This window comes from Manihot esculenta, chromosome 8, assembly GCF_001659605.2.
Source record: "Manihot esculenta cultivar AM560-2 chromosome 8, M.esculenta_v8, whole genome shotgun sequence".
Classification (NCBI taxonomy): domain Eukaryota; kingdom Viridiplantae; phylum Streptophyta; class Magnoliopsida; order Malpighiales; family Euphorbiaceae; genus Manihot; species Manihot esculenta.
In genome coordinates, this window is record NC_035168.2 from 31,750,148 (window position 1) to 31,762,905 (window position 12,758).

The following is a 12,758-nucleotide window of genomic DNA, read 5'->3' on the forward strand; positions in this document are numbered from 1 at the left end:
ATATCTCTAATCACAACATAATATTAATTTTATAATTTATTAAATATTAATATATTAAAATTATAAAAATATAATATAAATAATATTATTAAATTAATATAATATAAATATTTTATTAAAATATATTAATAATTAAAAAAATAAATACATTGCGCCACTCTAAGCTATTATTTATTTCTTTCATTATTTTTTTTTATTTTATTTGTAAGAGGTCATGTCATGATTTAATTTTTTTTTATTAAAATATTATAATTATATTAATGAATTAATATATTATTTTTATATAATGTTAATTTAATAATTTTATTTATATTATATTTTTTATATAATAATTAAATTTTTTATATTATATTTTTTATTATAATAAATTTTTTATATTATATTTTTTATTACAATAAATTTATTATATTATATTTCATAACTCCCTAAAATATTAGAATTCTGTGATTATATATGAATGAAAGTAAAATAAAAATAAATTTAATTTTTATAAATTTAAATATAAATTTAAATATTTATATTAATTAATTAATTTATTTATTTATTATTAATTATTTAATTCAGTCTTTTTTGTATATATATTTAATAATAGTTAAATAAATTTATAATTAATATTATTTAATTAGAATATTATTATAAAAATATATTAAAATTAATAAAATATATTATAAAAAATTTATTTTAATAAATAAATATAATTATTATATTAATATAACATAAAAATAATATATTAATTAATTAATATAATTATAATATTTTAATAATTAAAAAAAAATCAAGGCCCGGCACCACTCAGTTACACGCCGGCCATTCTTAAAAATAAAAATAATAATAATGGCATGGCGTCGTCGTTGTGAGTGGCGCCGGGCCATTCTAAAAAATAAAAAAAATAAAAAATAAATAAATAATGGTCTGGCGCCATTTAAGTGGCGCCAAACTCTGGCCCTATCAAACAGGCATCAAGCAAGCTTTTTGGCTGCCGTCTGGCATCCCAACCCTAAATCCGCAAATATTTATATCCCAACCCTAAATACACAAATAAAAACTCTTCCGCTCCTAAATTGATAAAAAGCCCGGTTTTCTCCTCAGCTTTCATAAGTTAAAAGTATCAGAAATAGTTGCATTATGAGCCGATGCATCTGCGAGCAATATGAAGAGGTACATATACAACCCGACATCAAAACTGCTAAGTGGCCACCGTCTCAATCGTGTTTCACCCACCTTATTACAAAATGGATATATGAATTTTCCATCGCTACCGGTGTCCGGCCCTTTCAATCTCGGTGAAGGCCAAGAAGGCAAGAGCAAACCAGAGTGCATACTCGCACGTACTTAAAAGAAATATCTCACGCTATGGCGACAAATACAATAGTTTTTGTTTATTTAGAACCTTCACTCAACTCGAGAAATCTGATTCCATAAGCATGCCAACTTCGAACGCTTAATTACCAGTAACAACCTGAAGCATAAACTCTAACAAGATATTTCAGTGATACTGAACGTTTTGTAAACTCAAATTATATTAAATTTTGGATCTAAAGCATAAACTCTAACTAAGAATTTAATTTTATTTTTTTATTATTTCAGTTGAATTTGATTTTTAATTTTAAAAATTTCAGTTATTTCAATTCGATTCAATTTTGATCAGAAAAAAAAAATCAAATCGATTAGTGATAATAATATATTATTTTTAATAATATTAAAAAATTAATTCAGATTAAAACATTTTAATTAAATTTTAAAATATTAAATATAAAAAATAAAAAATTTATTAAAAATTCAAATCGATCAAATCAAATCAAATCGAATCAAACCGATTCAATTTAATTTAATTTCTGATCAAAATCGATTTAATTCAACTTTTATAAATATTAAAATTTCAATTTTTAATTTATTCAATTTAATTTGATTTTAAACCGAATCAACCAAATACTCGTCCTTACTAAGATGCCATAAACTCATATATATATTTAACTAGAAACAGAAAGGGGTGAACTTAAGTTTCATTGCCTAAAGGCTAAAGGGACCCAATACAGAACTTCTTCACCCACATGCTTATAACCAGCAAGATTCGTATACATTCAAAATTTGATGAGAAAGACGAAGGAAGCAAGAGATCATCGCTCCCTTTTTGCCATGTCTATTATTTTCCAACACAATATTCATTCTGTTATACATAATATGGATTTTAGTTTAAGCTTATATGTTCCAACACTGAACATTCAGTTATTTCAGCAGGCACAACGTCGGCATTTTGTTGCTGTAATCCATGTCATCTGAGATATGGAAGATCTCAACATCAGCAATTTTATCAGGTATAGGGTCTTGATTCTCCAACCATGTTCATTTTCTCTTGGCATATTGTTCGAACTTTGAACTGACCAGCTCTGAGCTCATAAGTATGATCAAGTGCATGCTGCCCTTCTCAAAATTCTACGAGCATGTAAAATTATTCACCTCTGGCAATTAATGAGATGCCACTTTATCAAAACCCCAATTTCACAGAAAGTTGACCAAGTAAAACTAGAGCACGAGATTACCTTTATGATTATATATGAGCAATTCCTTGCTATTTACTTGTCCACTCGGAGAAAATGGCCTTGCCAAGATAAACCTGTTGCATCTCCTCTCTCCATATCTGCAAGAGACATGCATGCATTATGTTGAAAATAGTGGTGTCACCAAAGTTCCATTACCTCAGTTCTCTATAATGACTTTGAGCATTTGGACATTGTTGAGATGGAAAAAAAAGGTTAAAGTCAAAGAAAAAGAGAGGAGATGTGGAATGATAAATTCTATGGAAGCATTGTTTTGGATTATCTCACATGGCTTGGCATGCATAATGTAGATGTCATTACATCACAAGAGTAAAACTCCTAACAAGCCAAATCAAAAATTGCTCAAAAAAGGTCATTACCGTATCACGAAATTCCACCCGGATGTGAGGCACATTTGTCCTGCGAATGTCATTTCCATCTGGCTCTCTCTTGTAGTACTCTTTCCCAATCCAGTGTGACTGAAAACATACAATTCAAAAGCCTGTTACAAACCGAGTCATAAAGCATTTAATATCCAAACCACCTCAGTTGAATATAGGAATGCAAGTTATTGTACTGATTGTCACATGCATTCTTTCCAATCAAGATTCAGTTATCTTGTGATAATTACCACAGGATAATTCACCGTTCTCAAGAAATAAATTTTTATCAGCAAGTTTCCCTATCCCCCACTCCATAACTCGTCCTTTTTTATGGTAGAAGCAGAGTAGTTATTTTCTAATGCATTTTTCATTATACATACAGGAAAGGGCACCATGTTTATTTAGATTGGCAGTACCGGACCACAATCATCGTTCATTGCCAACCACCCCCATCTTCATTATTATTGCCACAGGTGGGGTCAAACTCATATCCCCCACTTGCCAAATTCCTGCATCTTCTATCAAGGTAGGCCAAAGTGCATACCTTCAGAACATGTGAGAAACCTGATTGGTATACTGAATTCCGGGCTATTTCACATAGATCACAAGAACTCAACTTCCATACCTGTTAGGGGAAGGTATTAAAGATATTAATATCTTGTGACCTTAAAAAACTAAAAATTTTCAGCTTTGAATAAAAGGATAACTCACAGAAGCAGCTATGCTATATTCTTCCACCAAAGGTTCCTTTGTTAGGTGAATTTGGAGTGGATCATCTGTTGAAAGGGAAACATTGAGACCACAGAGGAAGAACATAGGAAATGGATTCCGATGGTAGTCTAAAAATAGAGAATTGTTGCTCAGAGGAGACATTGCCAGACCAATCTGATGGAAGTCCATGATTGCCAATCAGATATCAGAATTAGTCAGAGATGGAAACTTCAGTTTTTCCTGTACCTGTGCTAGATAGTATAAATATTGAAGTACAGGAGACTTTCTCAGATTGATTCCATGTGCAATGTTATGAGCCGTCAGAAATGTAGCAGCAAGATGGTCAATATCACCAGCCTGATAATCATACGTACGTGAGGCATCCATAAAATCTAACATTTATACCAAGTACGAAGCTTCCATTAATACCTCTCCAGAATGTGGACGGAATTTGATTGTTGTCATGCCTTTTGATTCACGAAGCTGAAAAGCAAGATTGCAATAGGTGAGTTAATGATACATCAATCATCCAGCAATGTCATTCATGAGAATTTTTATTGTTAAAAGATATCTTATTCATGGGCATCGAAGCCTCGCCGGTAAATGTTTGCATCAAATTCATAAGCCCATGGGAGGAAAAGGAAAATTATGGAAAAGTGGTTGACAACTTCAGAAGAAAAATATTCAGAAATATTAGTAAATGGTCTTTGATAAGTAACAGATAGAAATGTAATTAGGTAACTACACACCTTGTTTAATGTGTATAGGTTGGCATAACAATAGTACACATAATATGAATATGCAGGATTGAACACATTGGTCCATTGAGCTGGTGTAGGCATGTGCTTTGTGGGGCGTCTTTCAGGCTTGCTTTCATCATCAACCAAATCCAATCCAACAACCTGACAATTTAAACAAAAGTCAACTTGGATCATTCAGCCAGATGAAAAAATTGTGACTTGGAATCTACTGTCAACTGGTCAAATAATTTTTTCTTGGAGAGAGGTTTAAGTGTGCCCCAAAGACCAAAATTATGTGTGGCTCACTAATAAGTACTTGGTCAACTGAAAAATCCTAGCTAACATTTTAAATGCAATGACAATCCTGCCAGATTGTAAACTCATCAACTAACATAGCCAGTTACAGTTTAGATTATTTCCTGATCTTGATCATCAATGCTTCTACAGTAGAGTTACTCAAATGATGGAAAAAAGGCTTGTTACAAGTTTCAACAATGAGTACTAGAATTTCCATTTTTGCTGGGTGTAGTATAATAAGGACATAATATATGGACAGATACTGAGACGAGCAGCATTAAAAAGTGAACAACTATATGCAGTTTGAAGCAAAATGATTTAATTAAGTTTTTAATTGTTACAATTGAAGATTTTAATTACCTTTGTACAACTACCAGTCCTAAGATGCTATTGGTTTGGTAGTAACATAGGATCGCAAGCACTGCATATATAAATATCATTAAAAAACCATGTCTTACACCCTGTGGGAGGTGATACAGAAAATAACAGGTCAATAAAAAAAAGCAAACCTGTTTTAAGAAAACATGCAGCTGTGGATGTGAATCGGGATCCACAGTAACTTCAAAGAGTGGAATAAAGATATTGTCAAGAATGTTCTGGAATGAGGTCACAATCCCCATTTCCTTGTACACATTGTACAGTCTTGGAAGCTGCAAAGAGACCAAGATATTACACAATAGGAATAAAACAGGTGAAAGAACCCGTGTTGATTTCACCATATGCATGCCCATACTTGCAGATAATATCAAGTGCAGAAAAAAAATTAACAAAATTAATCATACAGCTAACTTCTGTAAGAGTTTAAACAGACTGTTGCTGCTACCTGAATTAACCAAACCACATTCTCACTGTACAATTCATTGTTCACTATCCAGCTAGCTAATTGGTCCCATTCACTTTGCTTCCGGCCATATATTGATAATCGATATTCAGCCATCTACAGCAACAAAATTGTATATCAGGCATAAATAATGGTTGTCAAACTTCCACAGATGAAAATGACACTCGAGTGCACACAAAAAGCGTAATATAGATGGCAAACATAAATTCTTTCATAGATTTTACTGAATATCGAAAAAGTAGCATGAGGTTCAAACTTTTTGTAAGATAATAACCAAATCGAATCCATTCTCACACACAAAAGGAGGAAAAACCTCAGTCCCTCTAAGAAAATACTTTCTTAACAAACCCCAGAAAAGCTTCTTTTAGTGCCTGTTTTACATTGTGGTTTGAAGGCCAAAACTGCTTTTCACGAACCCCTCTCCCCCAATTCTAGATGCTGTTGAAAAACAATAGTTTGAAAAGCTGTTTTATTATTTTACTGCTTTTATGACTAAAACTGATCAAATTTAATTTTCAATCATTTATAATACTTTCTAACTAACATATTTAAAGAAGTGTTTTTCCCAGCAACAACCCTAACAGTAATACCAAACAGACTTCTATGCTTTTGTGACACTGTTAGATTACAAGAGTCATCAAATTCACAAAACAAGAAGGCAGTTGAATCTCATGCAGCAAGCCACAAGTGGAACATGTTTACACTTATTTCAACTTTCACACTAAAATCAAGTATGACGAATGGATGCTAGTGAATATTAATCGAGAACTCATATCCTAATAAAAGATGCAGAACCCTCCCATATGTACATTCAGACTTTCATAGCAAATTCTTGTAACATGCCATTTGCCTCTCTCTTATCCGAAAAATGAATTAACAAAAGCAAACTCTTAAGTTGACAAACAAGTAAATGTCAGAATATCTTTTGAACTTTGTGCCAAAAAGAAACTAAGAATCATGCAGAGAATGTTAGCCCCCTGGCCCTGGTAATGGAAAAACCAAAAATGGAAGAAGCAATACAAAATGGAGGAAAAGAAAATCTCATGATGTGCATCTAAAAGCTTGCAAATGTTGAGCAGAAAATCCAAGACAATGACAGTTCAAGGAAAATAGAATTGATATACATGTATAAAAATCATATATGAATGGGACAAGAAGCACCTGATATTTACTTGCAGCAAGATCAGAAAACACTTCTTTTGTCAGCTCAGCCAAGAAACGACCTGCTCATCCATGGACCACAAACGCAGAAAATGTGACTGTTAAAGAAGAAAAGAAGCTTACACATCAGTAACAGTGAAGTAAATGAAAATGCCATGACACGGATGACCATCTAGCCCTAAGGAGAAACATGCATGCAAATAAAAACAAGTTCTCTAACACTTCTGCAAATATTAAGTTTTTACAAAGAGAGGAAGAAGGAAGAAAGGAAAGAGAAGACATGAAACATAACATGACTACATTATTACTTCACCTTACTCTATATTTTACATAAGACATAGAACTCCTATTTATAGTGGAAGAACATAATATAAATCGAATATTATTAATAAATTTTAAATCACTCATAAAACCAATCTCTTGGTTTTCTCATGATCATGAGATCCTTCAATGTGATATATCTCATGCTTTAAGGAAAAACCTCATTAATTTGATAATACCCCTTGCATTCTTTTGATGAAGTCATGGATACATCAAGCTTCCCTTTTTTAAGCTAGCAAGTGGAATTATCCAATGGCAAGTCAAGTAAACAAGCAGGTCCAACAGAAATATGATCCAAATAGACCAAATTGCTGAAGCTGTAGTTAAAAGATTTAAGAAATCAAGGGACCCAAGGACCAGAAGAGGCTTTGCTGAAGTTGATTCAATTGGCAGAGGCTGCTGATGGTGATAGAACCACTAAGCGACAGTCAAAATAGTAGCGGGTAACCAGAGAAATAGAGAGAAGGGAAGGAACAAAGTAGAGCAAGGACTCAAACCCTTAACCCTGTTACAGCTTTCGGACTCAAACCCAAAGGAGAAAAATTAACTTTGATACTCAAACCTATAGCTGCGAAATCATGAAGAAGAAGAAGAGAAGAATAAAAAAAAGAGGCTCAGAATTTTTAGGAGGAAGCAAGAGAGAACAAGGACTATAGCCAAAATGGGCCCTGCTACCATGTTAAGTTTTTAGAAAGAGAAGAAGGAAGGAAAGAGAAGTGGAATGACTATGTTTTTAACTTTATTCACTTCACTCTATATTTTACATAGTAGATAGAAGTTCATATTTACAGTGGAAGATGCATGTAAATGTCATTAATAAATCATAAATCATTCATAAGATTTTGTTAATCAATCTCTTGATTTTCTCATAAATATGAGATCCTTCTTCAATGAGACATTCCATGCATTAAGGAAAATTTTCATCAATTCTTACAGAAAATTTAGTCAATTCATAAGAGATCGCTAATAAGGTTGGCTTCAGCATCTAACCCAATAGCACCAAATAAGAAACAATAAAGATATACCTTGGATAAGATTGTCCTGTTTAAGGAAAATCTCCCTTAGCCTACTCTGACCACAAGGATTGTACTTAAGGTTGAATTTATCAAAGCGATGAAATGTGCTCTTGTCAGCATGAACATCCAAAAGGTCAACATTAAGGTCAGACCTGCTTGGACAAATAAGTGTCTAACCAAACCGCTTTTGATGTAAAACAAAAACAACAAAAAAAAAAAAATCATAACAAAGTCAAATACAGGCTGTCAACACTAACCCAGTCAAATCCAAGCTCTCAAACACTTCCTTTAAAGTCAGGTAAGTCCCATCCCGAAATATCACAACCTTGAAGTGGCACATAAACTTCAAGTCACTAAAGATGTCTTGCACATTTAACAAAACACAAATATACAATCTATTGTTTATTCAACTGTTCATGCATACAATTTAGAATTTTAGTTAAATCAGCAAGAACTTTTGGCCATGCATAACTCCCAACACATAAGAATTCAATAATTTACCTCATCAGGCTCTTTCCTCAATTTTGACTTAATAAACCTTAAAAGATGTTTTTGGTTCATGCACGCTGAATGATGAACATGTGTATCCACTTTCCTGACATTATAGAAGTCACGATGAGGAGCACTTTTCTGAGCAAGAAACTCCCTATCCGCATTAAGCATCAAATGAAGGTTGAATTTCTGAATAGTAAGCAGAACGCCAGAGTTTAGTAGTCTATCCAGCATAACAAACAAGCTTGTGCTTTAATAAGTAGCAGCTATCATATACTTGTTCTAGAAGATTAAGCCGATGATGGCATAAAGTTCTGATATTCCCAGCCGCAATAACTCGAAGTATGTGATGCAAATCAGTGAAGAAGTTTGTTGCATCAGCAACAGGAAAGAGTTCTTCCTTAGCTGCAAAAAGACAATAACTTCAGAAACGGGAAAGAGTTCTCCCTTAGCTGCAAAAATTCAAGAACAAGGAACAGATACTGAATTTCTTGGCTTACAGTCTTTATTTGCATACACATGGATGACTCCATCTTGCATCTCAAAATAATGCTGGGAAAAAGCATAATATGAAGAGAAGAGAATAATAAGAATAATAATAATAATTAGTAGTAGTAGTAGTAATCTAGGGTAGTAACTCCACAAAGTAACAGAATCAAATAAATACTCACATCAGACTTTCCCTCCGGAGCATAGAAGAATGGCTCTGGATTAGGTTTTGGTGTACTGGGGTCAGAAATAACTTCTTTTTCCCATGGAGCAATTGCTTCCTTAAATAAATATCTTTTTCGCATTTCAAGGCATTCTTGAAGAACTATATAGGACTCCACTTCATCAGGAGATGGTACCTCTGTTTAAAATTATACATCAAGAAATGGAGAGAGGGGATGAGAAGAAAAGAAAAAGATCAAATTCTTAGCTTAAACCACAGAGGCATGCATCAATCCTCAATAAGGAAAAGAAAAAAGACCAATTGTTGATGTTAAATGAGCACTGACGTCCTAATAGAATCCTTTCACTTGCAAACTTACAACTTACAAGTAATGATTGGTTCAATGTATTTGAAGACCTAATAAATCTCTGTTCGTGGGCACACAACATACAAAATTATTCTTACAAAATTATTCTTTTTAAAAAAATTATGACCGTATATTCTTTCTAATAGACTCCATGCAAATAGCAGCCTTATCACAACTAAACTTTCTATATGACCTGCATTTGTTATATTGCAACTTGCATTACATGATATTATCACGAAAAAAAATATACACTGATATTCATAATACATGAAGCAAGCTATGCTTAGATCTTCAAATATATGATAATGCACATTAATGAAGAAACTGTTTGCAGGTTGCCATAATTACAATAAAGTAGAGACGATGCATTAAATACCGGTAGGGGAAATTTTAAGCCTAGCAAAAGTTTCTTGTTCTGGCTCTTTTCTAAGAATATCAGCTGCAATAGGATCAGGCTGTACCCCATGCAAGTCACCAGAGATACTGTGGGATCGAATCATGCTTGAAGCAGGTATAGGAATTTGCTCCCCATTGGCATTAGCGTGTTCTGGCAAATTCTCAAATAGGCCTTTAGACTCAGGACCCTGGACATGGGAGCTAAAAAGTTACCTTACAGATCCATGAAAATGTACAACAAACCAATATAAAGTAACAAATAACTCCTGCCAAAATTGACCACTACTTTTGACACGTGTGTATGAGTGAGAAGGAGAGAGAGAGAGAGAGAGAGAGAGAGAGAGAGAGATTTCTCACTGAAATGAGGAGGGATATACTCATGGTACAAAGTAAGGAACACACATCCATATGCACATAAAAAACTCACAGCAATTCCATTGGTATGGAGATAGGTCGTGTCTAGCTTAGCATTGTCATTCATATTATCATCTTCATCTGATCCATCCATACTCTCAAAGGCACTAGCACTAGGAACAGGAGATTTTGGGGAAGTTGGTCTAATAAGACTTCCAGGTCTCTTGACATGGCTAGCAGCTTTCCCTGGAACAGAACGACATTATATTTAATGAGCCAAACAAGATTGCAATTTCCAAATTACAAGAAGAAACCAAGAAAAAAGGAAGAATAAGTATTATCCCAGGTTAATTAGTATAGGAGCCTCTAAGCTAGTGTTAGTACCCTTTTCCAAGATGGCAAGTTTATGAGGTACTATGAATTATTGAAAGACACAAAGAGGAACAAGTGCAAACAAGTTCATGTATTGGTGGAGAAATCAATTATTGAGTCGATAAGAAAGCCATAAAAGAATAAGGAGGATCTTCACTTTGAAAGTTGGAACTAATTGTCTTCTGAATATCCATCTATCACTAACTTTAGGTTCCTCAAAATCCTCTTATTTGGTTCATACATACTCCAATAAAGAACGGTAGTTCTACCTTAAAGACTTGGACAACTACCCAAGTCTAATTTTTTTTAGAAAAAAAAAAAATCATATTCTTTTTTTCTGGAAAAAAAAAACCGAAGGAAGTATATGAAAGCTGGTGATATCATTGAGGTCCCAACATCATTTACCTCAGCAAGCATGCTAACAAAATTCCAATAAACTGGAGAACCAGGACCTGCAATTTGGTGCGTCACACTGCAGAAATCCGAATACCCAAGTAAAACTAGCTTCTTCCTAGAACTCCAGATCCCCATCACTAGCAATTTAGAATAAATATTCAACTTGGCGCCTAATTAAATCATAAAAACTTTCCTAAAACAATGTCTTCATAAATTTGACTATAAAATTTTCAATTGATATAAATATCATAGCCGTCAAGCGTCAATTCAAGACGAGTTCTATTACTCCGGTAGCCATACCTTCAGGCAGCGTATGCAACCTAGGCAACCCAGGGGGAATCCCATCAACATGCAGAATACCATTCTGCTTCTCCTCTTCATCGACTCCTCCACTGCCACGAGAAAAGGCCGTGACATCCGGCAGCGACGCAGAGCCACGGCGATAGTAGCCGCCTCCTTTCCTCGGGGCATAGCTACGGCGTTTCTTCACATGCTGCGGCGATTCTCCATCAGAGTTTTCATCCCTCTCCCTCTCTCTTTCTCTCTCAACCGTCTTGGTAAACTCCAGCAACTGAGTTAGGGTTTTCCGGTGCATATAATACGCCGATACAGCCACAAGCGAAGCTCCTACCAGCGCGGCCATGGCCAGATGCACCGTGTAAGTATCCATCAGTACCTCTCTCTCTATGGGCCTGCCTATGCAGCATACAGTAGTTCAAGGTTATATATTTCCCTGCAAAGTAAAGGACTCTCTGGCCAACAGTGGAGCTAAGGGGGCAACAGAGAGCTGCGTTTTTTATTCGCGACAAGTGTCTTTTTCAAATATTTATAGGCTCATCAAAGAAGACGGCATTTTCATCTTTCACTCTCTCTCTCATATTATTTTCGTTAGTGGAGACCAACGAAATGTGGTGGAACGGGCAGTGGGCACCGCACTGTGTGACATTGCAATTGCTTTATTGCAGAATCATGCGCAATCGGAGAAGGCAACAGTTCTGGTATTTTATTTTAGATATAAAATTTTTCAATCCAATTAAATTTTTAATTAAAAAAAATATTATTTAATTTGTATATTATATTAAGCTCACTAATTTACTATCTAATTTAAAAAAATAATTTTTTTAAAAATTTACTAATTAATTTTTTCTTTAACAATTATATATTATAAAAAATATTTAAAATATTCTAAAAATTAATTAATAAAATTTTTATAAAATTCAAAAATTGATTTATAATTTTTTTAAAAAATATAAAATTAAATAATAAAATATTTTAATATATTTTTAAAAATTAACGAATCAATTAATAAATTTTATCATATTTTTTTAAAAAAATAAAAGTTAATATAATTTTATTAAGTTTACAATTTTAAATATAATTTAAGTTTCATGATTTGGATATTTATATTATCCAAATTCATTTTTATATATTTTTAACTAAATATAGATGCTTTTTATGATACTGTGTATAGATTCTTTATATATTCTACTTTGAAAGTAAAAATTTTAATATTTTAATAATAAGTAAAAATGTTAAATTATTTATTAATAACAGATGAAAATTATATTTTTTATACGTTATATTTATAAAACATAAAAAAATTATTATTAATTAATTTTTTCTCAATTTTAAAAAATATATTAAAATATTTTAATATTTTAAAAAATAAAAAATACATTAATTAATTTTTTATTAATTTTACTAGTTAAATATTTTATTATT

General features: G+C 32.8%; 1 protein-coding gene across 2 annotated transcripts; it reads right to left on the reverse strand.

The window, feature by feature from the left end:
- Positions 1-1,975: 1,975 nt before the first annotated feature.
- On the reverse strand, positions 1,976-11,994 carry LOC110620819 (AMP deaminase). Of its 2 annotated transcripts, none has more exons than XR_006351707.1 (20): positions 11,337-11,994; positions 10,342-10,514; positions 9,895-10,102; positions 9,171-9,349; positions 9,000-9,051; positions 8,777-8,904; positions 8,509-8,688; positions 8,265-8,332; positions 8,017-8,159; positions 6,671-6,732; positions 5,492-5,605; positions 5,178-5,318; positions 4,381-4,533; positions 4,061-4,114; positions 3,878-3,988; positions 3,632-3,805; positions 3,337-3,545; positions 2,918-3,016; positions 2,541-2,638; positions 1,976-2,433 (listed from the first exon to the last, which is right to left on the reverse strand). XR_006351707.1 is itself a non-coding variant. In XM_021764708.2 (20 exons), exons 1-19 carry the CDS (start codon positions 11,704-11,706, stop codon positions 2,570-2,572), a joined length of 2,559 nt encoding a protein of 852 aa, XP_021620400.1. In that variant the 5' UTR covers positions 11,707-11,990; the 3' UTR covers positions 1,976-2,459; positions 2,541-2,569. The 2 variants fall into 2 exon arrangements, 1 of the variants encoding a protein (XP_021620400.1); XM_021764708.2 differs by having other exon boundaries at positions 1,976-2,459; positions 3,465-3,545; positions 11,337-11,990.
- Positions 11,995-12,758: the final 764 nt, after the last annotated feature.